A 27742-nucleotide genomic window follows, 5' to 3' on the forward strand; every position below is an offset into this window, starting at 1 on the left:
TTTTATCAGTTTTACATACTGTCCTTCATGAAAGGTTTTGTTTGCAGAAAGGGTTACATGTCTTTTTTAAAAAAGCAGACCAGAAAGGTTTATAACTTCTCTGGTTGAGGACCTGAGGACCACAAAAGTCAAACCACCCACCAGAGGTATCCTTTAAATCATGGCCAAATCCAGACCATAACCGTCTCTCCTAATTCCTAGCCCAGTGTTCTTCTTCTGTCTCCAATTTACCAGTTTTTCATAGTTACAAGAAAAACAGTTTTCTCTCATAAATCAAGCATTGGAGAGGTTCCTTGCTGTCAAGTATGTCAGGATGGGACAAGTTCTGCTATGGTAACAAAGAAATCAAAATCTTAAGAACACAATGAAGGTTTATTTTTAACCCAGTCTAAATCTGGCACAGATTAGATGGCCCTGCTTCCTCTTGTAGCTGAGACATCTGACATTGCCCCACAGGGGAAGGGAGAAATTGAAGAGGCAGACTGGCCCTTATAACGGCCTTGGCCTGGAGTGACGCAAACCACTTCTGCTCATGTTTCATTGGTTGGCCTCAGCCCTGTGGGCACAATCCAACTGCAGAGAGAGGCTGGGAACTGTAAAGGAGTATGTGTTTGTAGCGTGCGGACTCTTGTGGCCGCAGTGCTAGATGAACATTTCTGGGGCCTCTGGGGGCAGGGGTCGGGGCTCTTCTGGTACTTGGGGCTCTTCGCTCATTTGAGGGCTTTAATAGTAGACTCTGCCTCACTTTCTCCTTTTGGATCCTGTCCAAGTCTGTTTGGGAACTTTCTGCCTCTATTGTTACTGCTGGCTATAAAGCTAGGGCAGCTATTGGCTGAAGTGCCAGAATCAGCAATATAGCAAAGGGAATCAGAGTGATGGAGAGAAGGGGTCAGGAGAACACAGCCTCTTCCGCCCTGGCTTCCCTGTTGTGTACTTTGCTCCATTTGTTCACTTGCTCCTTCCACCCGCCCACCCCCACCCCCCAGGAGGTAGTCGTGGAAAGAGGTCCAGGGACAGACATTGAGTCGTGGCCCATCAGCCTTGTAAACAATTTTTGTATTACTAATTTCTTTCTTTCCCTCCTTCAGTATAGAAAACCAACAGCTCACTTTTAGAAATCACAGGAATCATATGTTCATTTCAAAATGTGTGACATCTTGAAAATCCTAAACCTCTGGAAATCTGTCTAGGTCACATCTGGCAGCAGCCGTAAAGGGCATCAGTAAGAGTCAGCCCTGCTCTTCCCACTGCTGCCCAGGAGGGCTGGGATCTTTTTGCTGAGAAGCAAAAGCAATTTAAGCAGAAAATAAGTTGGTGAAAAATATTTCCCTGAGGAGAAGTTGGGAGGAAAATGAAGTCATTGGGACTGTAGTTAACAAATACTTTTTCGATTTTGCATCCCTTTTGTTCTCTTTTTTGCAATGACGTACAGGTTCAAGCTTTAAGTTTAAATCATTTGTTCCGGGACACCACGGAGAGAAACTCAGCCAGTCCTGCCTGATCAGGGCCTTCTCAGAGAAACACGAGATTATCCATCCCACCCCCCCCTTCTATTTCAGCATGGGCCGAATTCTTTGCATTGCTTGTGTAGTATTTCAGAGCATGGGAAATATATTATAAATGGCTGATTTGTGCAGTGATCATAAAGATATATTCGTATTTAGCAAGGAAGTGAAACAGCCTTACCAAACAGCGGGCATTTGGCTTTGATACAGCCTGAACCTTCAGGAGCATCTCTGCCTGACTTGGGCAAATGTCACTCTGGTTATTAAACCTTAACAGAAGTTATCATAGTGCCCATGTGCTTACCTGAATTTCAGCCATGATATCTATTTGAGTGGCAGTGAGCTCTCTTAATTCTGGCAGAGAAGGATGACAGCATAGCTACCTTCACGCTCTCAGACATAGAGAATGAAATGCTAATATTCACATAAGACACTCACTGCTAAATATAAAGATGGAAGACTGCCCGAAACACTGAATCATTCAATGATGTATTTTTATTTCCTTTAAGTTAAAACTTTCTATATTATAAAACTAAGTTAAATATGTTACTGAAAAATTAAAGTCACCACCCTAACATACATGCACTTTGGTACTTTGCTTCATTGCCTTTCGATATTATTTTTTCTCATCATAGATGTATATAGTTGTGTGCATATGGATGTATTTATGTACATATACATATGTTTTCACTTTAACATCATAACGTGGGTACCATTCCATGTGTTACTCAGTCTCCATAGCTATCATTTTTGTGGATACATTATATTTCACTGGCGAGACGAAACAAAATTCCCTCAGCCAGTTCCTTATTGATCATCATCCTCTGATGAGCATCTTTGGGCCCATGTAAAGAATGATCTCATTAAATTTTAATTTGTAGATGGAATTTCTAGGTTCAAAAAGTAACATACTTATACCAAATGTTAAGAAACTTATTACCACATTGATTCCCATCAATTGATTCCCATTGATTCCCAAGGTTACAAACAGGTAGTAGCAATCATTTTATTTTATTTTACTTTATTTTATTTTGTTATTGTGTTATTTTAGTTTTACACTTTTTCACTGGAAAATATTGCAAAGGTCCCAGCAAATAGGAGAATGCAATAACAAACTCCTGTAGATCAACCACACAACTTTATCAGATCTTATTATGTCATGTTTGTTTCAATCTTCATTTTTAAAGAGTAAGAAATTGCACAGATACACTTGAAGAGCACTGCCTAACTCTACTCCCTTTCCTTTTCCTCCAGAGTTAACTAGGGTCAATGTTTTATTTCCATGTGGGAGAAACGCTAGAAGGGAAGGAAAAGAGATAGAAGATCTTGGCAGTGGTCTAGGGAAGTAATAATAGTGGCTTGAACTAAAGTTAAGGTGGTACAGATGGAAAAATCATGCAAATGTGGAGATATTTAGGAGCTGTACTAGACTGAACTTAATGGTTGATTCCATTTATCTTTTGATAGAGAGTGGTTTGTGCTTGAGGGAGGGTTGAAGGGTGACACCCAGTGTTCTCCTTCACATAACTGGCTAAATGGTAGTGTCACTCACTGAAACAGGGAACATGTGACAGGAAACAGATCCCAAGAGGAGTTTATGATGATATGAGTTCAATTAAAGTGCCTATGAGATTTCCAGGTGAAAATGCCCAAAGGCAGTAAGTAACATGCTTATTTTAAAAAGTAGGTCAGACTGCCTATCTTTGTCAGTTTGGCTACTATAACAAAATACCATAGGCTGGGTAGCTTCAACAACAAACATGTATTTCTCACAGTTCTGGAGGCTGGGAAGTCCAAGATCAAGGTGCTGGCAGATTCAGTTCTTAGTGAGAATCTTCTTCCTGGCTTGTAGATGGCTACCCTCTCACTGTATCCTCACATCTTATGTCCCTTTTTCTTTTTATAAAGGCATCAGTTCCGTCATGAGGACCTTGCCCTCATGACCTGATTACCTCCCAAATGTGCCACCTCCAAATACCATGACACTGGGGGGTTAGGGCTTCAACATATGAATTTTAAGAGGACACATTCATTCCATAGCACTGTCCTAACAAACTTATTTTATCCAGAGTGAACTCCTGTTGTAATTATTTTGTTGTCTTTCTTGGTATTATATTTCTTTATGGATTTTGGAATAATAATTTACAGGCTTGATTTGAGTGTGATTTCCTTCTAGTTTCTTTTATTTTTCTCTTTCCTGTCCCTTTCCTCCCTTTTTCTCTCTGTGTGCACCCACTCTTTCTAGTTCTTGCAGTTTTTTCCTGACCGCACTGTGGGACCTCATTTCAGGACAGGACTTGCTAAGGTGGTTCAAAATTGCCTCTCCGAGTGACATTGAAAATACGTTAGGAATTATCACAGAGCCACTCTGGCAGCTTGGCTGAGCGCTTGCATGAGAAGCTGAGTCCTTACTTTGCAACCGTCCTAGGCCTGAAAGTCATCAAGAGTTAAGGCTCTAAGAAGTTTGTGATGTTGGTGGTCTCCTTCTCATCTCAGGTGGAGCAGTTAAAGCCCTCAGATTTCACGGGGGCTGCGCACGTGGCCACCACCCACCAACAGCTTCTGTCTGAGAGCCCGGCAAACCCTTCACCTAAGTCCTGCTCACCCTTTTGCCGGGATGTTTCCCTACATTTAAGCGTTGTGACATTTTTGTCTTCCCTTTATATATAGTTATAATTTAATATCATTTATAATTTATATTTTACATATAATTTACATTGTGCATTTGGAGCAAAGAGCTGCTTAAGTATAAATTCAAGAAGATGTAATCAGTCATTGGCTTCTTATCTGGATGAAGGCTTTTGGAGGAGAACCGAAACAACGAGTTCCAAGGGGAAGACGAAGCTCCGCCTCCGCTGGCTCAGTCCTGACCCTGCCAAGGAAGAAGGGCCCGGTGGGGCTTTGCCTGTGCCTGTCCACCAAAGGCTGTCACGCATCTCTAAATCAACAGCCTTCCCCTTCCCAACCAGGCAGCTTGTGTTTACAATCAGCTTTTTCTAGCAACTCTGTATCTGTTTGCTTCAAGAGAATATTTTGCCTCCACATATGTACCCCTTCTCCTTTTTTAAAGGATGGATTTAAACCAAGGTGCCCCCAGGAACGAGGAAAAAATGAGTATATTCACAGAGGAATCCAAAAAATACAATTTGAGGGAAAATGCAATAATTTTTGATGAGATGGGTGAAGGACAAGAAGCGAGTTATGTCGATTATTGTAGACACAATTTTGTGATTAAATCTGGAAAAATGGCAGCCTGTTCTTTCTGCTTTTATTTTATTAACAGCTAAGGTAGTTAAAGTTATTTAAAATAAAATAAAATGTATGATTCAAAAAAAATTCACCAAGATGTTATTTCCTTAGTTTGACTATTTAAAAATTTTTATCATCTTTGTTCAAGAGCAGAAATCCATATGAAAATTTGGCAAGAGTATATTATAAATTTAGCTAACTGTCATCAAAGCCAGCCCACTTATTTTCCACAGCCCACTTTTCCAAGGTAAAGAGGACTCAGAGTATACCAGCAACGGGCCTCTCTCTCCACTAGTGTTCGTTCTTCTGTCCTCTCCACCATATTTGCTTTCACTCCTGCCTTATCTGTGGGGCATGACTTTGGGGTGACTCTGGGAGAATTTAGGACTAGCTGTGCCTTGGGAAAGGTTGGAAGGGAATGGAATAGCAAGTGCTACCATTCATTACAAGAGGCTTGTTGAAGAACATTTACCCCAGTCACCCATCCAAAGATCAACCATGAAAGTGCGACCAATGGATTATCTGTGGAGGAACAGCTGCAGAAATGGCTTGACACAGATGCTGGTCTCAATAGGAAGCTTCAGGACTCCTTATTAAGCAAAAAAATATTTTGGCAAAACCTCAAGATCACTTTCCCAAAAATGTAAAAGCCATAGTTTTGCCCCATGGCAACCCTAGTACTGCAGGAATCTGTCAATTGTAATATATTCTAACCAGAATTCCCATGTGTCTTATAAAACTTACAGCAATGGCACTACTGTCAGACAACGGGTCATCACTTCTGAATGTGACCTTTGCCAGTTGTGTGCTCTGTTGTCTCCTCTGTGCTGTGTTTTTGGTGTAGAAGCACAACAATGGCCTGCACAAAAGGGAGAACATTTTCTCCTGCCCCACCCTGGACGTCACCCTGCTTGGCTGAATTCTCTTTGGACTGTAGTCATTGTTCCTTTGTTTAAGGAACGTCACATTCTGATAGGAAAAGGCAAATACTGAAAACTCCACTGACATATATACACTAACATGTATAAAATAGATAACTAATGAGAACCTGCTGTATAGCCCAGGGAACTCCACTTCGCTGTACAGTAGAAACTAACACAACATCGTAAAACAACTATACCCCAATTAAAAGAAACAAAAAGAAAACTCCAAAGACCATGCGAAGCTCCTGGAGATTGCTTGAACTGTTCTAAGCTGCCTTAGAAACTAGATCATGTTCATTAGAAATAAATACATGTAGAACAGATACTTACATCACTGAAACTAGTTCTTACAGAGTCTGACAGTATTCCTAGTAAGGCTCAAAATAATCACGTTCATTTGAGATACGTCCACATATCCTTGATAAAGCGTGAGAATAATAAATAAGGGCACATATTTCACTCTGATCCTGATGGGTGACCATATAGTGATGTTTAGAGGACAGAAAATCAGAGTCAGATACTTCCTTGACTTTTTAAAATTGCACTCATCTTGGCGCTACTCCGTCTGACTTTGTCCTCTATAATTGTCAGGTAGGATCAACCAAGTCCAGATATTGATCTCTAAAAATATCTGGAGGATTTTTTTAATATGTAGGACTTCATAAAAATAATAGGATTTATTGAGATGCATTTAAACATATGCTATGGAATGAGGATTATATAGTTTATCACATGCATAAATATATAAAATAAACTACGAGTAATACACAGTAGAGACCTGATAACCTTCCAGTTGTACTTCACTAATGAACTAATGAAAACTCTTAGCCCAGAGTAGCTAATCTGCTTTTTTTTAGTGATTGCCCTAGAGTTTGCAATATATGTTTACAGCTAATCCAGTCCACTTTCAGATAACACTGTACCACTTCAGTGTTATGAGTACTTTATAATAACAAAATTATAGGCAGTATGAGTACCTTATAATAACAAAATAATCCTGGTTCCTGCATCTCGTCCCTTGTATCATTTTTGTCATTCATTTCATTTCTATATGTGTACCTAAGCACATATACATATGTATCATATATATATAAACATCATAATCAAAATAATTGAATACATTATTGGTATTATTATTTTAAACAAACTGTTTTCTGTTAGATCAACTCCGAATAGGAAAAATGGAAGTTTTTATTTAACCTTCATTTATTGCTTCTTTAGTGTTTTTCCTTTCTTTATATAGATCCAAGTTTCTGATTTTTAATATTTTCCTTTTTTCTAAAGAATTTCTTTTAACATTTCTTTCCTGCAGGTCTATTGGCAACGAATTCCTTCAGTTTTTGTTTGTCTGAGAAATTATTTCTCCTTCACTTTTGAATGGTAATTTCACAGGGTGTGGAATTCTAAGTTGGTGGGTTTTTTTCTCTCAACACTTTAAATATTTCACTCTGCTCTCTTCTTGCTTGCGTGAGTTCTGAGAAGCCACATGCAGTTCTTTCTTTGTGCCTCTGTAGGTAAGGTGTTTTTCCCTCTGGCTTCTTTCAGGACTTTTTCTTTGTCTTTGATTTTCTGTAATTTGAAAGTGATATGCCTAGGTGTAGTTTTTTGGGGGTTTTTTGGGGGCATTTATTATACTTGCTGTTTTGAGGTATCCTGGATCCACGGTTTGGTTCTGATATTAAGTTGCCGAAATTCAGGTTCCCGTGGTAGTCAGCTTCTGAGTCTCTACTCTGGAAAATTGGGAAGTTCTGACTCCCTCTATTCACTCGTCTGTCTCTCCAGTCTTGGGAGCAGCAGTTTGCCCTGTGCCCTTTCCTCTCTCATATCCAAGAAGAATTGTTGATTTTTCAGTCTGTTCAGCTTTTTACTTGTCATACAACAGAGTGGCAACTTCCAAGTTCCTTACATGTGGAACCTTTAACCAGAATTCTTTCCAAGGTGGCTAATCTAATATTCTCTTATTCTACTGGTCGTCTTAGTCCCATCCCATCCCATTTTTATCACATGCAGCCAGCAGAGATTAGTCCCTCCCCTGTTTCCAGGGCCTTAGTTTTGTTCCCTATTAGTGCACTTGCTGGGGATTTCTTAGTTGGTTTCTCTGAAGGCTTGCTTTGCTCAATGTACCCTGCAAAATGCTGAATGTTTGCTTTTCTTGTTAACCCTGTGAGTTTTGTGAGATGTTGCAGGCCTCTGACTTTCCCTAAGTGTGTGCTTTGCCTGATTTGTACACAGTGGCTGCAGAAGAGGAGTTATAAGCAGGAAAGAATACTTCTTGATCGTGGTAAATTTTGAAAATGGTTCCTACCTAGTTCCATTAAGCATTCTTCAAGCACCAGCGATGCTCCTGTTTGAGCATTTCTTAAGTATTTCTTATATAATTTCTTTCTGACCATGACAGTCAATGTATGTAATCAGTTCATTGGGATTTCAGGGAGGAAAAAACTATTGGCTTTGAGTCTTACCAATGTTGTGAGAAGTGTGGGTTTCAGCAATGGATAATAAAGTCAATGTGTTTGAGCTCTTGCAGTGATGGGACTCAAGTTCTTCTTGACTGAGCCTTCATTATGAAGGATAGATCTGAACTCATTGATCAAGGAAATCAGAGATGAAGGGGGTCAAGGAGCCAGAAAATACAAAGTAAATATTTAGTGGGAACTGAAATTGAAAGTTGGTAGATTTAGGATGGACTTGTCAATAAGACATATGGTTATACAATTCCTACTCTTCCCATCTTCTATGAAGTTACATGTTATTTCTGTATATTGTAAGGGAATTGTGGCAGTGCCCTCTATTGATTCATAGAATTTTTATCATCTCACATTATTAAAATCAATGTTATATCCAATTTTAGGAGAATTATAGATTATGTCCTAGTGTAAAATTTAACTTATACTTCTTAACTTGTACTCAAGTGGTTATAAAAAGAGATCTTGGTATTTGTCAGTATTTTAAAAACTGAGTATATAGTACTTTGAATCTCTTTCAGGTGATGTGATTAAGTATTCAGTGCTTGAGTACCTTTGATCTTAAATTTTGATATAGTAGGAAATATTGCATTTTCTGCCATAGGTGATTACAATAAGTTGTCTTTAGTTGCTTTCTCTATACCCTTCCTAACTTGAATTTTTGAGCCATAAAAATCTTATATGAACTAAATTAACCATATAACAGGCTCCCTTTATTTTACAATTTCAGTATTGAATTGAGAATATGATGAGCTATGTCACTGTTTTATTTTGTTTTGGTTTTGGACATAAGAAACTTTACTTGTTCTTATATCAAGGTATAATTTCCACTTGAGATGATCAGGTTAAGGGGTATATGAAGATAATTCTTTTTTTTTTTAACATCTTTATTGGAGTATAATTGCTTTACAATGGTGTGTTAGTCTCTGCTTTATAACAAATTGAATCAGCTATGCATATACATATATCCCCATATCTCTTCCCTCTTGCATCTCCCTCCCTCCCACCCTCCCTATCCCACCCCTCTAGGTGGTCACAAAGCACCGAGTTGATCTCCCTGTGCCATGTGGCTGCTTCCCACCAACTATCTATTTTACATTTGGTAGTGTATATATGTCCATGCCACTCTCTCACTTCTTCCCAGCTTACCCTTCCCCCTCCCCGTGTCCTCAAGTCCATTCTCTATGTCTGCGTCTTTATTCCTGTCCTGCCCCTAGGTTCATCAGAACCTTTTTTTTTTTTTTCTGGATTCCATATATATGTGTTATCATACGATATTTATTTTTCTCTTTCTGACTTACTTCCCTCTGTATGACAGTCTCTAGGTCCATCCACCTCACTACAAATAACTCAATTTCATTTCTTTTTATGGCTGAGTAATATTCCATTGTATATATGTGCCACATCTTCTTTATCCATTCATCTGTCGATGGACATTTAGGTTGCTTCCATGTCCTGGCTATTGTAAATAGAGCAGCAGTGAACATTGTGGTGCATGACTCTTTTTGGATTATGGTTTTCTCAGGGTATATGCCCAGTAGTGGGATTGCTGGGTCGTATGGCAGTTCTATTTTTAGTTTTTTAAGGAACGTCCATACTGTTCTCCATAGTGGCTGTATCAATTTACATTCCCACCAACAGTGCAGGAGGGTTCCCTTTTCTCCACACCCTCTCCAGCATTTATTGTTTGTAACATTTTTGATGATGGCCATTCTGACTGGTGTGAGGTGGTACCTCATTGTAGTTTTGATTTGCATTACTCTAATGATTAGTGATGTTGAACATCCTTTCATGTGTTTGTTGGCGATCTGTATATCTTCTTTGGAGAAATGTGTATTTAGGCCTTCTGCCCATTTTTGGATTGGGTTGTTTGTTTTTTTGATATTGAGCTGCATGAGCTGCTTGTAAATTTTGGAGATTAATCCTTTGTCAGTTGCTACATTTGCAAATATTTTCTCCCATTCTGAGGGCTGTCTTTTCGTCTTCTTTATGGTTTCCTTTGCTGTGCAAAAGCTTTTAAGTTTCATTAGGTCCCATTTGTTTATTTTTGTTTTTATTTCCATTTCTCTAAGAGGTTTGGTCTAAGAGGTGGCAAAAAGGAACTTGCTGTGATTTATGTCTTAGAGTGTTCTGCCTATGTTTTCCTCTAAGAGTTTTATAGTGTCTGGCCTTCATTTAGGTCTTTAATCCATTTGGAGTTTATTTTTGTGTATGGTGTTAGGGAGTGTTCTAATTTCATTCTTTTACATGTAGCTGTCCAGTTTTTGCAGCACCACTTCTCGAAGAGGCCGTCTTTTCTCCATTGTATATTCTTGCCTCCTTTATAAAAAATGAGGTGACCATATGTGCGTGGGTTTATCTCGGGGCTTTCTATCCTGTTCCATTGATCTATATTTCTGTTTTTGTGCCAGTACCATACTATCTTGATTACTGTAGCTTTGTAGTATAGTCTGAAGTCCAGGAGCCTGATTCCTCCAGCTGTGTTTTTCTTTCTCAAGATTGCTTTGCTATTAGTGGTCTTTTGTGTCTCCATAGAAATTGTGAAATTTTTTGTTATAGTTCTGTGAAAAATGCCATTGGTCGTTTGATAGGGAATGCATTGAATCCATAGATTGCTTTGGGTAGTATAGTCATTTTCACAGTGTTGATTCTTCCAATCCAAGAACATGGTATATCTCTCCATCTGTTTGTATCATCTTTAATTTCTTTCATCAGTGTCTTATAGTTTTCTGCATAGAGGTCTTTTGTCTCCTTAGGTAGGTTTATTCCTAGGTATTTTACTCTTTTTGTTGCAGTGGTAAATGGGAGTGATTCCTTAATTTCTCTTTCAGATTTTTCGTCAGTAGTGTATAGGAATGCAAGAGATTTCTGTGCATTAATTTTGTATCCTGCTACTTTACCAAATTCATTGATTAGCTCTAGTAGTTTTCTGGTAACATCTTTAGGATTCTGTATGTATGCTATCATGTCATCTGCAAACAGTGACAGCTTTACTTCTTCTTTTCCAATTTGGATTCCTTTTATTTCTTTTTATATTCTGACTGCTATGGCTAAAACTTCCAAAGCTATGTTGAATAATCGTGGTGAGAGTGGACAACCTTGTCTTGTTCCTGATCTTAGAGGAAATGGTTTCAGTTTTTCACCAGTGAGAATGATGTTGGCTGTGGATTTGTCATATATGGCCTTTATTGTGTTTAGGTAAGTTCCCTCTATGCCTACTTTCTGGAGGGTATTTAGCATAAATGGGTGTTGAATTTTGTCAAAGGCTTTTTCTGCATCTATTGAGATGATCATATGGTTTTTCTCCTTCAATTTGTTAATATGGTTTATCACATTGATTGATTTGCGTATATTGAAAAATCCTTGCATTCATGGGATAAACCCAACTTGATCATGGTTTATAATCCTTTTAATGTGCTGTTGGATTCTGTTTCTGGTATTTTATTGGGGATTTTTGCATCTATGTTCATCAGTGATATTGCCCTGTAGTTTTCTTTCTTGTGACATGTTTGTCTGGTTTTGGTATCGGGGTGATGGTGGCCTCGTAGAATGAGTTTGGGAGTGTTCCTCCCTCTGCTATATTTTGGAAGAGTTTGAGAAGGATAGGTGTTAGCTGTTCTCTAAATGTTTGATAGAATGTGCCTGTGAAGCCATCTGGTCCTGGGCTTTTGTTTGTTGGAAGATTTTTAATCACAGTCTCAATTTCAGTGCTTGTGATTGGTCTGTTTATATTTTCTATTTCTTCCTGGTTCAGTCTCAGAAGGTTGTGCTTTTCTAAGAATTTGTCCATTTCTTCCACGTTGTCCATTTTATTGGCATAGAGTTACTTGTAGTAATCTCTCATGAGCCTTTGTATTTCTGCAGTGTCAGTGGTTACTTCTCCTTTTTCATGTCTACGTCTATTGATTTGAGTCTTCTCTCTTTTTTTCTTGATGAGTCTGGCTAATGGTTTATCAATTTTGTTTATCTTCTCAAAGAACCAGCTTTTAGTTTCATTGATTTTTGCTATTGTTTCCTTCATTTCTTTTTCATTTATTTCTGATCTGATCTTTATGTTTTCTTTCCTTCTGCTAACTTTGGGGTTTTTTTGTTCTTCTTTCTCTAATTGCTGTAGGTGTAAGGTTAGGTTGTTTATTTGAGATGTTTCTTGTTTCTTGAGGTAGGATTGTATTGCTGTAAACTTCCCTCTTGGAACTGCTTTTGCTGCATCCCATAGGTTTTGGGTCGTCGTGTTTTCATTGTCATTTGTTTCTAGGTATTTTTTGTTTTCCTCTTTGATTTCTTCAGTGATCTTTTGGTTATTAAGTAGTGTGTTGTTTAGCCTCCATGTGTTTGTATTTTTTACAGATTTTTTCCTGTAATTGATATCTAGCCTCATAGCATTGTGCCTGGAAAAGATACTTGATACAATTTCAGTTTTCTTAAATTTACCAAGGCTTGATTTGTGACCCAAGATATGATCTATCCTGGAGAACGTTCCATGAGCACTTGAGAAGAAAGTGTATTCGATTGTTTTTGGGTGGAATGTCCTATAAATATCAATTAAGTCCATCTTGTTTAATGTATCATTTAAAGCTTGTGTTTCCTTATTTATTTTCCTTTTGGATGATCTGTCCATTGGTGTAAGTGGGGTGTTACAGTCCCCCACTATTATTGTGTTACTGTCGATTTCCCCTTTTATAGCTGTTAGCATTTGCCTTATGTATTCAGGTGCTCCTATGTTAGGTGCATAAATATTTACAATTGTTATATCTTTTTCTTGAATTGATCCCTTGAGCATTATGTAGTGTCCTTGTTTGTCTCTTGTAATAGTCTTTATTTTAAAGTCTATTTTGTCTGATATGAGAATAGCTCCTCCAGCTTTCTCTTGATTTCCATTTGCATGGAATATCTTTTTCCATCCCCTCACTTTCAGTCTGTATGTGTCCCTAGGTCTAAAGTGGGTCTCTTGTAGACAGCATATATATGGGTCTTGTTTTTGCATCCATTCAGCCAGTCTATATTTGTTTGGAGCATTTAATCCATTTACATTTAAGGTATTTATCGATATGTATGTTCCTGTTACCATTTTCTTAATTGTTTTGGGTTTGTTATTATAGTTCTTTTCCTTCTGTTGTGTTTCCTGCCTAGAGAAGTTCCTTTAGCATTTGTTGTACAGCTGGTTTGGTGGTGCTGAATTCTCTTAGCTTTTGCTTGTATGTAAAGGTTTCAATTTCTCCGTCAAATCTGAGTGAGATCCTTGCTGGGTAGAGTAATCTTGGTTGTAGGTTTTTCCCTTTCATCACTTTAAATATGTCTTGCCACTGCCTTCTGGCTTGCAGAGTTTCTGCTAAAAGATCAGCTGTTAACCTTATGGGGATTCCCTTGTATGTTATTTGTTGTTTTTCCCTTGCTAATTTTAATATTTTTTCTTTGTATTTAATTTTTGATAGTTTGATTAATATGTGTCTTGGCATGTTTCTCCTTGGATTTATCCTGTATGGACTCTCTGTGCTTCCTGGACTTGATTGACTATTTTCTTTCCCATACTAGGGAAGTTTTCAACTATGATCTCTTCACATATTTTCTCAGTCCCTTTCTTTTTCTCTTCTTCTTCTGGGACCCCTATAATTCAAATGTTAGTGTGTTTAATGTTGTCCCAGAGGTCTCAAAGACTGTCCTCAATTCTTTTCATTCTTTTTTCTTTATTCTGCTCTATAGTAGTTATTTCCACTATTTTATCTTCCTGGTCACTTATCCGTTCTTCTGCCTCAGTTATTCTGCTCTTGATTCCTTCTAGAGAATTTTTAATTTCATTTATTGTGTTGTTCATCACTGTTTGTTTGCTCTTTAGTTTTTCTGGGTCCTTGTTAAGCATTTCTTGTATTTTCTCCATTCTATTTCCAAGATTTTGGATCATCTTTACTATCATTATTCTGAATTCTTTTTCAGGTAGTCTGCCTATTTCCTCTTCTTTTGTTTGGTCTGGTGGGTTTTTACCTTGCTTCTTCATCTGCTGTGTGTTTCTCTGTCTTCTCATTTTGCCTAACTTACTGTGTTTGGGGTCTCCTTTTTGCAGGCTGCGGGTTCATACTTCCCATTGTTTTTGGTGTCTGCCCCTAGTGGCAAAGGTTGATTCAGTGGGTTGTGTAGGCTTCCCGGTGGAGGGGACTAGTGCCTGTGTTCTGGTGGATGAGGCTGGATCTTGTATTTCTGGTGGGCAGGACTGCATCTGTTGGTGTGTTTTAGGGTGTCTGTGACCATATTATGATTTTAGGCAGCCTCTCTGCTAATGGGTGGGGTTGTGTTCCTGTCTTGCTAGTTGTTTGGCATAGGGTGTCTAGCACTGTAGCTTGCTTGTTGTTGAGTGGAACTAGGTCTTAGCACTGAGATGGAGATCTCTGGGAGAGCTTTCGCCATTTGGTACTATGTGGAGCTGGGAGGTCTCTGGTGGACCAGTGTCCTGAACTTAGCTCTGCCACCTCAGAGGAACAGGCCTGACACCAGGCCGGAGCACCAAGACCCTGTTAGCCACGCGGCAGATGATTGGTTTATTACCGAGGATTTTAAAGCACAGGTACCAACAGCCAGATGAAGAGATTCATAACGTTAGGTTGAGAACAAGGAAACTTTAATCCTCTTGGAGTTTGGAGCCCAGCATGGTGGCACGTGGAGGCATTCTGCTTCACCAACCTGGAAGCTCTCTGAAACCCCTTCTTTTGGATTTTCATGGTGGCTTCACTACACAGGCATGGTTGATTAAATTCTTAGGCATTGGTGATTAATTCCTGAAGATAATTTTTAAAAAGTAAAAGGTCTTAACTGATCTCTCACTGCTAGTATCTAATAAGATTTACCAAATATATACAGGTGCACGGTGACACTCTCATTGCTCTGTGGAGAAAGCAACTCAGAATCCTCTATAAATAACATTTTGAATTTGATTGTCATATATTTTAGAATGTGATTAATTTCCACTTAATGCCCTTTTCAAGTAAGTACTTCTAGATAAGCAGCTAACTTAGTTCTGGGCCATTATATTGATCGGCATCCTTAATTAACTAGAATTTCTTTGGGGGCTATGTTCAATGTGTAAGAGAAAGGGACCAAAGGCAAAGCCAGATTAAACGCCAATATCGTTTGTCTTTCTTGAATTCCAGGGAAATTTCAAGGTCATACAGATTCAGCCTTAAGCTCTTCTACTTTCTGCATTTGCAGTGTTACATCATGATTACTGCTCTTAATAGGATGACCTCATTCTAACCCCCTCCACAAGAGGTATTACAATATCCTATGTCAGAGAAACATTCTGTTATTCCAGCAGTTGGTTTACAGAGTTAATTAATGACTATGTCACTCAAGATTGATGGTTTGATTTTTTTACTGCAAAGGAGACCTTATCAGTCAGGGTGCCCTGCACACCCAAACGGAATACCTTGACTACTTTCAAAGGTGTGGGTAGGACTTAGGGAAACCAAGAAAGATGATTCATTACCTCTGCCCATTAATAGTAGAGGATTGGGGGAACAAGGCTACCATCCTAGGCCTGAAGAAGTAAAAGAAGGTGCAGTTATCCTAAGAGACAGCGCCTCCATTCCCCGAACCCAACTGGAAGCCACAGCAATCTATAGCATCAGCTTCCCAGGGTTCCGAGCAGCTGCAGAAGGGATCTGGAGTGGAAACAGAAAAAGTGTAACACAGGAGAGGATGAAATGAAAAGTCAATAAAATCAGTAGTGGGTAGTATCCTAGCAAGCCAAGCTGGATGGTAGCTCTGGGTCTTGACTTGAGAAAGGAAGAAAGCTAGCATTTACTGAGTACTGTTCCACTTACTACTGCTACATAACATATCAACCTAAATTTAGTATAGTAACACAACCATCATTTTACTATGCGCCTGGTCAGAAATTTAGACAGGATGCAGTGGGGATGGTGTGTCTTAGCTTCGCAGTGTTTGGCACCTCACCTAGGAAGACCTAGATGGCTAAGAACGACTCAGATGCCTGGGAGCTGGAGTCATCTGTAGGCTTCTGTGCTCAGATGACTGACACCTGGGCTGGATGGCTCATCGGGGACTGTCAACTGGAGCACCTACACCTGGCCTCTCCAAGGGTGTAGGCTTCTTACCCCATGGCAGCGGAGGTTCCTGAGAGTGACAGATCCAAAAGAATCAGATAGAAGCTGCATGGTCTTTTATGACCTAGCCTCTGAACTCACACAACTTCATTTCTGCATTCAGTCCCAGGCCAGGGTAACTAGACTCCGTGTCGAGATGGAGTGATATCATGGTCACGTTGTAGAAGAACATGCCAGATGAGAGACTATTGTTGCAGCCATCTTTGGAAAATACAACTTGTCATATTCCCATTTACTAAGGCAATAGGAACTAATAATTTTGAAACTTTCTGACAACAGTTGCAACAAAATATTTTCCAAGTTAATGGTAAAATTACATTAACCAGAATCCTCTTATTAGCCAATGTTTTCAATGATTAAATTTTATCTTCCCGTCATGGATTATAGATTTTTAAATGTGGAAGACACTCCCAGAAATCAACTAACTCAGCATCCTGCCCTTAAACAGTCTGAATGTCATTATTCTCATTTTCCTGCAGTTATCCAAGTGATGGGTAGAAGGAAAAGTAGAGACTAGAACCCAGGACCCTTGGATTTTATTTATTTGTTTTATTTATTTAACCAGAATTTGATAAGGAATGAAATTATAGATTAAATTTTACCAAATGAACACACAAGCATCAAAGTAGAGGCAGAAGCACCTGGCCAGGTATTGTGTTCCTATAACATGGGAGAAATCAAGCTTCTGAGCTGGAGCCCCTCATTGTGGGGCTTGGGCTTAGCTTTGTATCTGTCAAGTGAGAACTCAAGAGCTAGAAGAATAGAAGATTAGTGGTCACCACGACTGTTAATTCCAACAGAAAAACCCTGACACGTTGTTATTAATTTTCCTCCATGCACTTGGCAGTATCTGCCTGGCCCGTCCATCTGTTCATCTGGCTGCTGGTCCAGCAGATTGGCCCATGAAATGTTATTAACTTCCTGGCGGAGACTTTTTATAATGTTCTGTGTCCTCCTACTACTTCTGGAGTCAAGCCCTGAGCGTGCTTATCTTTGCTATTCATGCGCAGAAACAAGGCTTTTTGGGGATGTTTCCAACCTCTGAGAGTCACCTGACAGTTGCCTTTTATTTTTGACATCAAGAATTTGCCAAAGTACCCAAAGTTTTAATGAAACTTCTAAAAGCTAAGCTTTTTCTTTTTTCTCTTCTACGATGGCAGATACATGTCAGCTTTCCTGGCTTCAACCATTTCGGTCTCCACTCCACTCATATTGTCTAAGACTTGGTGTTCGTGTCTTTCCAGACAATGACTCACTCATTGTGCCATGAAAGTTTCTTTCATAATGTTGCTTCCAGCTGTTCGTAGTGCTTTATTTATATGACAAAAGAAAAAGAACACGTAGTCTATCAGTTGAGAAAGCCTGAGTGGTTGAAAGGTTACCTATCTCTTTAAAAGAATAAAATAGCATTGATTTAACAATAAAATATCGTTGATTCATTTTAAAGGCTTCACTTACTGTTCTGCAACTCCCTCTGACATTTTTAAATGGCGAGATGCAATCTCTGGCATCTGAGTATGCGAGCCAGCCCGGGAGACTGGAGGAGTCCACGTGAGGGAGTGTGAGGTGGTAGGTGGTAGGGGAGCTGCCCCAGTTCGGGTCCCACCAGCCTTGTGGTTGTGGGGAAGCCCCTCCAGGTCATTGGCACCGAAGTGAGGAGGTGACTAGCTTATTGGTGCACTCGTGGCCTTTCCAATTCTGGGCTTCACCAGTGAGCCCACTCAAGGCCTGGATGCCCTGAGAGCTCAGGGTGCCCCCCTCCGTGCAGACTGATGGCACCATCCCCGGGGCCTCCGTCTTCAGTCTTCTCACCCAGCCTTTCACATTTCACATGGAAAAAAGCATTAGCCCTCTCGGGAGAGCTGATGACTCTCTTTCTCACTGCCCTTTACCTCCTAGTCCGTGAGGTTCTGGCCACTCCTCTGCGTTCTCTTGCTAATGATGTCCTAGCTGCTAGCAAAGCCAGTGATCCTTTCTTTTCCCTTCTCAACCTATGTGACTTCACTGTGCCTCCGTTTCCTCCTCTGTCTAATAGCAGTAATGATAGTGTTGACTTCATTGAATTGTTGTGAGGTTTCAGTCATTATATATCATGATGGATAATAGGTACTACATTATACACACACACACACACACACACACACACACATATGTATATATATTTGGGACATATATAGGTAGTCACACACACACATACACATACACATATACAATTTCAAATAGTGCCCTGGGCAAGGCAAGTACCACATGTGTTAACTATTGTTATATATCCAAAGTCAAATCCAGCCCACACATGTGCTTTGTTTGCCTGTGGACCTGGCCATTCCCGTGTGCTTCTCTTACTTACTTACTTACCAGCCCGATTTCAGAAAGCAGCAGTAGTATCAATCCCTGCTATCAAAACCCTCTACTTTAAAAAACATAACCTCTCAAACTTCACAACATTATTTTGAATTTTATTCCTGTCTTTCAGAGTTTATGAACTCCAACTAATATAAAGCGCCCAACTCCTCCATTCCTTCATTAAAATAATAATGTATGATTGTGTTATAACAACTGGTGATGGTATCTGCTTTCATTATATAAATCTCACCTTGCTTTTTTTTCTGGTTTTTTTTTTTTTTTGGCATATGTGTGTTAGTCTTGTCTCCAAAGCTAGATTGTAATCTTTATATTAGACTATATATTAATCTGCCTATATTATCCGTGGTCCTTCCTAAGCAAGATCTTTTCCACCCATTGCCTTCTGCAGCATGAGCAGAGAGAATAACAGGTCCCCATTCCTCATCCCTATGTTAAAACCAAATACTTTATGGACAGCCTTCCCATCAGCTGTAGGCATGACCAGGGGCCTCACCTGACACTGAGAATGGAGGCTCGGGATTTAATATATGTGAACCGTTCTTCCCGACCCGCAGGTATACGCCGCCAGACTGCCCATTGCGTGAAGAAGGGTCGCGGAATGGTGAAAGCTACGTTCTGTGACCCAGAAACACAACCCAATGGGAGACAGAAGAAGTGCCATGAAAAGGATTGTCCACCCAGGTAAGTGTCGGTAACAGCTGGAGATCTGTGTGTGCCTACAGTGGTGGCTGGTTTAACAGTAATCCAGGGCTCGGTGCTGCAAGAGGGCTGTGTGGCTTTGTTATTAGAATAAATACAGGAAAGCTGTCACAGGTTTCTGTGGCTATGCTGTTGGAAACTGTGACAAGCTGTGAAGGGGACATTTTCTCCCCAGAGAGCAGTATTTCTTACAAAGCTTGTGTGATCTGTGTTTAATTATTTGGTAAGACTTAAGTCCCAAAGCGCTGTTAAAGAGAATGGTATGTAAATCATCCAAAAATTCTTTAGCTAATTGGGCTTGGCTTTTCCAAGAGCATTTACCAACCAGTGCAACAGAAGCTTCCAGATTACATGCTGACATCTTCAGATCGCTGCCTGAAAGAGTGGACTTACAGACCAGGCTTTCTCCAACTCAGCACTGCTGCATTTGGGGCTGGATAATTCTTTCTTGTAGGGGGCTGTCCTGTGCATTGCAGAATGTTTAGCAACATCCCTGGCCTGCGTCTATTTAGATGTTTGTAGCATTCCATCTTCCCCATCCAGGTTGTGACAACCATAAATGTCTCCAAACATTGTTTGCTAAATGTCTCCTGGGAGCACAATCACCCTTGGTTGAGAACCAATGTTATACAGGTATTCACTTGCTCCTAATCGTATTGGTTCAAGATTGTAGAAGGTAGCTGGGATGTTATTATGAGGGGCTTTTGTTAGAAAGAGAGAGAAAGAGGGGTGGGGGAGAGGAAGAAAGAGAGAGAGAGAGAGAAAGAAAAGAGAGAGGAAAGGAAAGAATTAATTCTGGGGAGTGTCTTCATTCTCTCTTGTCCTTAAACAGGGATGTAGTTCGCTTGCAGATTCCATCAGGCATTCATTCCAGTCCCAAGAAGACATATTAAGAAGAGTTTAGTTTAACAGGAGGGAGCTAGTTGGCATAATCAATCTACCAAGTGACAGGCTGAATTCTAAAGAAGAGCTGGAAGAATGGGATAAATGCCAGAGAACTAGGTCAAAAAGAAGAGTCTAGACAAGTCAGTTAAGGCAAACAGTGTCAGTCTCTTACAGGCTCGAACGCGAGGTCCCAGAGGCCAGGGAGTTCTCATCTCAGTCAGGTTGATTCTCTATCCAGTTCTGTGGTTTCTTCCAGGTACACAGGGGGCTGTGAGGTCCAGAGCTGGACCCACCTCCACTGAGGCAGGACAGGAGTGCTGCTGTCCCCTCACCTCGCTGCCGCTCTTCCCTGTAACTCTCTTGCTGGGAAGAACTAGGGACTTGAGCATGGGATTTGGCCCCTCTAGGTTGTGTATGTAATCGCAGTTTCTATAAATCCTTCTTAGGCAAGAAGGAGCCAGGAAAGAGGAACGTTTCTTATCGCTAGCCTTATCTAATCAAATTAGCAGATCAAGCCTGAATTTACCCAGTTCAGACCTCAGGCTAAAGGCACAGCCTTCAGAGAGGGATATTAATGATCCCAGTAGTGGTGGTGTGTTTTTTTTAACTTTGTAATTAATTTATTTTTATTATTATTATTATTTTTTAGTTTTGGCTGCGTTGGGTCTTCATTGCTGTGCGTGGGCTTTCTCTACTTGCGGTGAGCCAGGGCTACTCTTCGTTGCAGTGCGCAGGCTTCTCATTGCAGTGGCTTCCCTTGCTGCAGAGCACGGGCTCTAGGCAAGTGGGCTTCAGTAGTTGTGGCACGTGGGCTCAGTAGTTGTGGCTCGTGGGCTTCAGAGCACAGGCTTAGTAGTTGTGGCACACGGGCTTAGTTGCTCTGTGGCATGTGGGATCTTCCTGGACTAGGGATTGAACCCGTGTCCCCTGCATTGGCAGGCAGATTCTCAACCACTGGACCACCAAGGAAGTCCCCCAGTAGTGGTTTTCTTAAACTGGAAAGTAAAATGTATGCCCTTGTTTTTTTTTTTTATACTGAATGTGATACACACACCACACACACACAAAATTACATGCATACATACATACATTTATGTTTAAAATTTATGGTACCTGTACTTGACCTCAGCTAGCTAATTTTATTGAAATTTCATTTTTAATATTTATTTGTCCTAGTATTGTATATGTGTTCTTTTCCCTGAATCTGTATTTATTTAATGCATCTGGACTAAATCTTTATCAAAATAACAACTGGCAAATTCACCTATGGTGCTTCTCTTATGCAGTTCATTTTTGTTGAAATAGATAAGGCTCTCTAACTTAGTTAGAGATATTTGACTCCTGAAAATGTTAAGTAAATACAGCACATAACAGGTACAATTTCTGAAAATGCATTCTGAAGTAGCATATGATAAGCTAAATAGAATGCCATGAAATATTCCAACATAATGGTTAATTTACAGAAGTCCTTCTTATTTATGATTGCATTTCAGCTTCCCAAAAGATTCATGATAAAGTCAGGGGGTAGAGGTGGTTAGTATTCCCAGGTGGTAGAGAGGTAACTAACAATTTTTAAGAACCCACTATTTTTACTTTTTTCTTTTGCTTTATTTATTTACTTTTTTATTGATGAACCTACATTGACATATCATAATTACCCAAAGTCTATAGTTTACCATAGGGTTCTCACTGTTGGTGTTGTACATTCTATGGGTTTTGACAAATATATAATGACATGTACCCATCATTATGTTATCATACAGAGTATTTTCACTACCTAAAAATCCTCTGTGCTTTGCCTGTTCATCTCTACTTCCCTCCTTTGGCAACCACTGATCTTTTTACTGTCTCCATAGTTTTGCCTTTTCCAGAATGCCATATAGTGGGAATCATACAGTACATAACCTTTCAAATTGTCTTCTTTCACTGAGTAATATGCATTTAAGGTTTCACCGTGTCTTTTGATGGCTTGATAGCTCATTGCTTTTTAGGGTGAATAATATTCCATTGTCTGGATTGAATATCCATTCACTTTCTGAAGGACATCTTGGTTGCTTCCAAGCTTTGGCAGTTATGAGTAAAGCTACTGTAAACATCCATATGCAGGTTTTTGTGTGAACAAAAAGTTTTCAGCTCCTCTGGGTAAATACCAAGGAGAGTAATTTCTGGATTGAGAACCCATTCTGTTTCAAGCCCTTTGCATATTACCAAACAATTTATTCATGTTAGCAATCCTGATTGGTAGATACTTTTATGTCATTGTACAGATAAGGACACTAAAGTCTTCACAAAAATTTTCCCAAGTCACTTAGCAATAAGTAGTAGAATCTAGATTTGAACCTAGATTGGTCTACTGAGAATTCTATGCTGGTGCTAGTACACCATGTTGCTGCCCAGGATCTCAGGATGAACAGCTTTTGGTAAAATCAGATTCCCAAAATTTACAATATTTCTCACACATTAAAACACAATGAAAATGTTATAAACAAGCAGAAAGTTCTAACTTCAAAGCTAAATCATGCCTGCAAACTCACAAGGGGATTAAAGAAAGGAAATTAAGTTAATTTGCTTTTTTAAAGAATAAATAATAAATGTCGATGACTGTGTTAATATTATTTGTTTTGGAAAGCTTAGTCCAGTAGTTTCCTTGGATATGAATTTCAAGTTGCAATATCTTCCTCTATCACCTAATTTTCATGCTATCTGAGAAGTTCATACCCATCATTCAGAGCTGTCATTTCCCCCTCCTAAAATGATTTCATGTGCAAGATTTAATCTTTTATTTCTGGTTTATTGTCCTTCAGTAATAATTTGTCTCTACATCCAATTTGGACATTCTGTGTTCTTTCCCAAATGGGTACTTAAGACAGATTTTAAAGATTTAATAAAAGCTTCTGGTAATCTAAACATAAGAAATATGTGTTGGGAACTTCCCTGGTGGTGCAGTGGTTAAGAATCTGCCTGCCAGTGCAGGGCACACAGGTTCAATCCCTGGTCCAGGAAGATCCCACATGCCGCGGAGCAGCTAAGCCCGTGAGCCACAACTACTGAGCCCATGCGCCACAACTACTGAAGCCTGCACTCCCTAGAGCCCGCACGCCGCAACTAGTGGGGTCCGCGTGCTGCAACTACCAAGCCCGCGTGCTGCAACTACTGAAGCCTGTGCGCCTAGAGCCCAGGCTCCGCAATAAGAGAAGCCATGGCAATGAGAAGCCCACACACCGCAGCGAATAGTAGCCCCTGCTCCCTGCAACTAGAGAAAGCCCACACACAGCAGCAAAGACCCAACGTAGCCAAAAATTTAAAATTAAAAAATTTTAAAAAATATATACATATATTATATATAAAGAAATATGTGTTATATGGTCAATGGCTTTCAGAATGAAAGTCTTGTGCAGCACACTCCAGGATGGAATAGCCTGTCAAGAAAGAAGTTCTTTGGTATTGAAAGTGTATCTGACTCCAGAAAGAGGTCATTTGAGTCTCTTCTTTATATGGACCTTTCTCTGAACTTTGGTTTACAGCAAAGTAAAGCTCTGCTAGCCTACAGCTGTGATGGTGCCCAGCATATCCAAATGCTCCATAAACTCTCCAACTCCATAAACTATTTCCACCCTGTCAGCTGCATGTAGGTTTCAATGCCAAAAGAATGGCTCATGATTTAAATCCATGTTTCCCAGCCTCAGCACTAGAGCCACTCTGGGCTGGATAATTCTTTGCCATGGGGGGTGTCCTGTACATTGTAAGATGTTTTGCAGCATCCCTGTTCTCTGCCCACTGGATGCCAAGAGCACACCTCCTCCCTCATTTGTGACAACCAAAAATGTCTTCAGACATTCCCAAATGTCCCCTGAGGAGGTGGCTGTGGGAATCTCCATTGGTTGAGAACCACCAATCTAAATGAAAGGAATGGGGTCACTGAGACTGGGAAAAGTCCATGAGAGGTGGGAGAGGAATGAGCATGGTGTGCATGGGAGACAGCAAGCAAGCTAGAGAAAATGAGGTGGAATGAACAGGATACGGTGAGAATGTGGATACACTGTGTATAAAGATCAAGGAAGCAATAGTGCCTATATTGTAATAAAGATTGTTATGTTGGAATGTGGAATGCCAATTGAATTGGATTTGGGGATGTACGTAAATGCTATTAGGGAAAAGATTAGTACAAAGATAGTAATTATAAAAATTGATATTTTTAAGGAAATTACTATTCTGAGCAAAAGTTTAACAAATTCAGATTAGGACTTTCAGTTTTCTGAGTAATGAGGGTTAGAAAGAGTTAATTTTTGTAACTTATTGGTTTATTGGTAGTCAGAGCTTCCTGAGCAAGCACTGGTATGGGTGTGGGTAGAAGATACAGATCTTTGTACTTGATTTCCAAACTATAGTAAACTTTTCCAGGGTAACTACAGGTTCTTTGAGGGTCTCGAAACACACACACACACACACACACACACACACACACTTCTGTTTTATACATAATTCATACTAAAACCACAGTGTCCATTTTTTTTGGTAGGAAAATTTAAAGATAAACAATTAAATCCATTTATTTGGTATCATAACACCAGTGGTTTCTAATCCTGACTTCATATGAAAGTCATCGAAGAACTCTTAAAAAACACTGATACCTTGGCCCTATGCCCAAGAGATTCTGGCCATCCAATATAGCAATGGGGCCTGAACACTGATAACTTTTTTAAAGCTCTCCAGGTGATGATACAGTGAGAATCACTGATAGAGCCCCAGTCCTTAGGACTTTTACAAAGTAACTGGAATGATAAGATTGACTAATTGTAGGGACTAACAAACAATCCAAGACAATGCATGATCAATTATCCAATTGTACGTTAGGTTTGACAGGTGTCATGGACTTCTTGGCAAGAGAAAAATCAATGGCAAAAATGGAAAAAGTCATATTAAGTTGTTGTTGATTCTATGCTGATGAAACCAGAAAGGTTGTCTTATTGGGGGTGAATAAATGGGTGCGCTTGGCCTTTTGTCCTGCTGAGTTCTTTGTGTGTTATATTGTCCTTCTCACCAATCACTCAGAGCATGTAAACAGTCTTCTGTTATAAATCTCCTAGAAGAGGTGTGATTATGGCAGACACTGAAAACAATGAGATGGACAACAGAGAACAATTTAGCAATAGCTCCTGAGTCCTGGGCCTGGAAGATGTTTGCAGGGAAATAAAGAGGATGGGTTTCACTTTAAACTAGGGACAAACATATGCAAGATGTCCCCAGGAGACTGTGGAGGAAATTTCAGAAAGAGAAACAAGGAAGTCTGTTATCACTTTGCAGTGACATAGCAGAAAGCCTTGTACGTAGCAAGTAACTAGATAAATTAGACTTTCAGTCAGCTCACATTTAGGCCCTTCCAGAATGGCATTTGATCTATTCGATAGTGTGTCTGGCCTCCCTTAGAAATGTCAGAGGTAGGACAGAGTAATTAGAATAAGAGAGTGGGCATTTATTTGGTGTCATATCATATGGTTCCAATATTAGCTCTTTGTCCACACCAGATGGCCAGATGTTAAACACCAAAGAATAAATAAGTAATCTTACTTATTAACTGAAGATTATAATAGACTTGAGGAAGAGCTTTCTTCTAATATTTTTAACCAGAGATTAAAAGTATAAGAATCAAAGAAGTTCTACCTAAATAAATCCAATATTTTGTAAACATAAGTAATAGTACAAAGTTTAATCTTCTTCAAAATTCAATACTATCTCAAGGTCAGAAGGTTTCCTTAAAATCAGGAATGAAGGAATTCACATGCTGTACTGTTTTCCCATGAAAAACAAATATTCCATTTTATTCCTGCATAGAGGGATGGATAAGCAGACCATACGTCTGTAGCAACGGTGGACCCAAACCACACTGGGTCAAGACACCTGTTCTGTATTTTGTGTTGAGGAAGATTTGCACAATGATGGGGAAGGAAGAAAAGAGGGGGCTCCGAAGAGAGCTCCTTGCCACTTTCAAAAGAAACTTCTGTGAAACCACTGGACCCACATCCTAGAATCTTGAGCCAATCTTCCATGATAACAGGTAGAAAAAGAGCACACATCTTCATTTTTCCATAGAGAATCGAGAATATTAATTTAGCCAACAGTTTCAACTATTCAACTTATCAAGAACAGCTGACAAAAAATGAAATTATTTCATAAGTTTCTTGTTTTTCTACTCCTTTCTTATTAAAGGGACCAGTGAGAATGTTAACAGGTAGACTGAAGGAGATGGGGGAGGGGTGGCAATGAAAGCCATGCCCCTGATTGATCATCTCCTAAATAACTGAAAATTTGTAAGTGTTTAAAAACCTGCTTCACATTGAAATAGAAACAGGAGACTTAGATTCTGATTGGATTCTTTTAGTCAAAAGCAGAAGTCCAAAGAACAATAATTACAAATGATTGGGTTTGTATTATGTCAGGCTCTGTCCTATGCACTGTACATAAACTGATGTTTCATTTCATCCACATCACTCATCTAAAGTCAGTGTCATTACATCCATTTAACAGATGTGGAGAGTAAGGCCTACACTTTCCTGAGGTTGCACAACAGAAAACTGGACCTCAGTTTTCTTGAGCGAAAAGAGAGGGATTTTTTTTTTCTTTTTTCCATTTACAGACATCACTACTTAGCATCTACTTATGCCAAGTAGTCTGCTGGCTTCTGGAGCTGTGATTGGACAATCTAGCCAGGGCCCTGTCCGCAGAGCTCCCTCTGCTGGGCTGGAGCATCTTCAGGGACCTCCCAGTTCTGTAATCAGAGTGTCTGCTCCCAGTTTCTTGCCAGTGGCTGAATTGAATGTGTGTCTCCTCCGGGCGATCTTCTCTCACGTGTCCCTGTGTGTCTGCAGGTGGTGGGCAGGGGAGTGGGAAGCATGTTCGGCGACATGTGGGCCCCACGGAGAGAAGAAGCGAACAGTGCTGTGCATCCAGACCACGGGCTCTGATGAACAGGCGCTCCCGGCGCGCGACTGCCGGCACCTGCTGAAGCCCAAGACCCTCACCTCCTGCAACAGAGACATCTCGTGTCCATCGGACTGGACGGTGGGCAACTGGAGTGAGGTGAGCTCAGGGGTCAAAAGGAAGGCCAGCGTTACTCATGCTTCGTCAGCCCCCCACCCAGTCCTCTTCACTAACTAATCCAAAGTGACCCGGGGTAGAAGTGCACAATGGCCAGCGTTTATAACCTCTGGCCTACTTCCTGCGTTTCCCACCTCCCAGTATCCTATCGTGCTTGTTTTCCGTTCTCACAGGATCTTCCTCTCACCTGCCCAGTGGTCAAATACCCGCCAGGGATGAGCTGGATCTTGCTCGCTCAGACTCACGACAGATAACTGAAAAATCCTCAGGATTTTTGCTGGCCCATCATTAAACCATTGGCAGCAAATCAGGGCTCCCCCACCTACCCCAAGGGCTGGTTTGTCAAACATTTACTGGTAGTTAGGCTTCATACTAAAAAACCAAAGGCGGGTCACTCTACTTGGCATGATAGACAGTAAGTTTACTTGCCACTTGGAGAAGTC

At 40.0% G+C, this 27742-nt stretch overlaps 1 protein-coding gene across 1 annotated transcript in view; it reads left to right on the forward strand.

The window, feature by feature from the left end:
• The window catches only part of ADAMTS12 (ADAM metallopeptidase with thrombospondin type 1 motif 12), a 405596-nt gene that overhangs the window by 299911 nt on the left and 77943 nt on the right, over window positions 1-27742 (forward strand). Inside the window, 2 exon segments of the mRNA XM_082453678.1 lie at window positions 19175-19301; window positions 27071-27281. Of these exon segments, the coding sequence (XP_082309804.1) occupies window positions 19175-19301; window positions 27071-27281 (338 nt within the window).

This window comes from Balaenoptera physalus, assembly GCF_965194825.1.
Source record: "Balaenoptera physalus genome assembly, chromosome: 3".
Classification (NCBI taxonomy): Eukaryota; Metazoa; Chordata; class Mammalia; order Artiodactyla; family Balaenopteridae; genus Balaenoptera; species Balaenoptera physalus.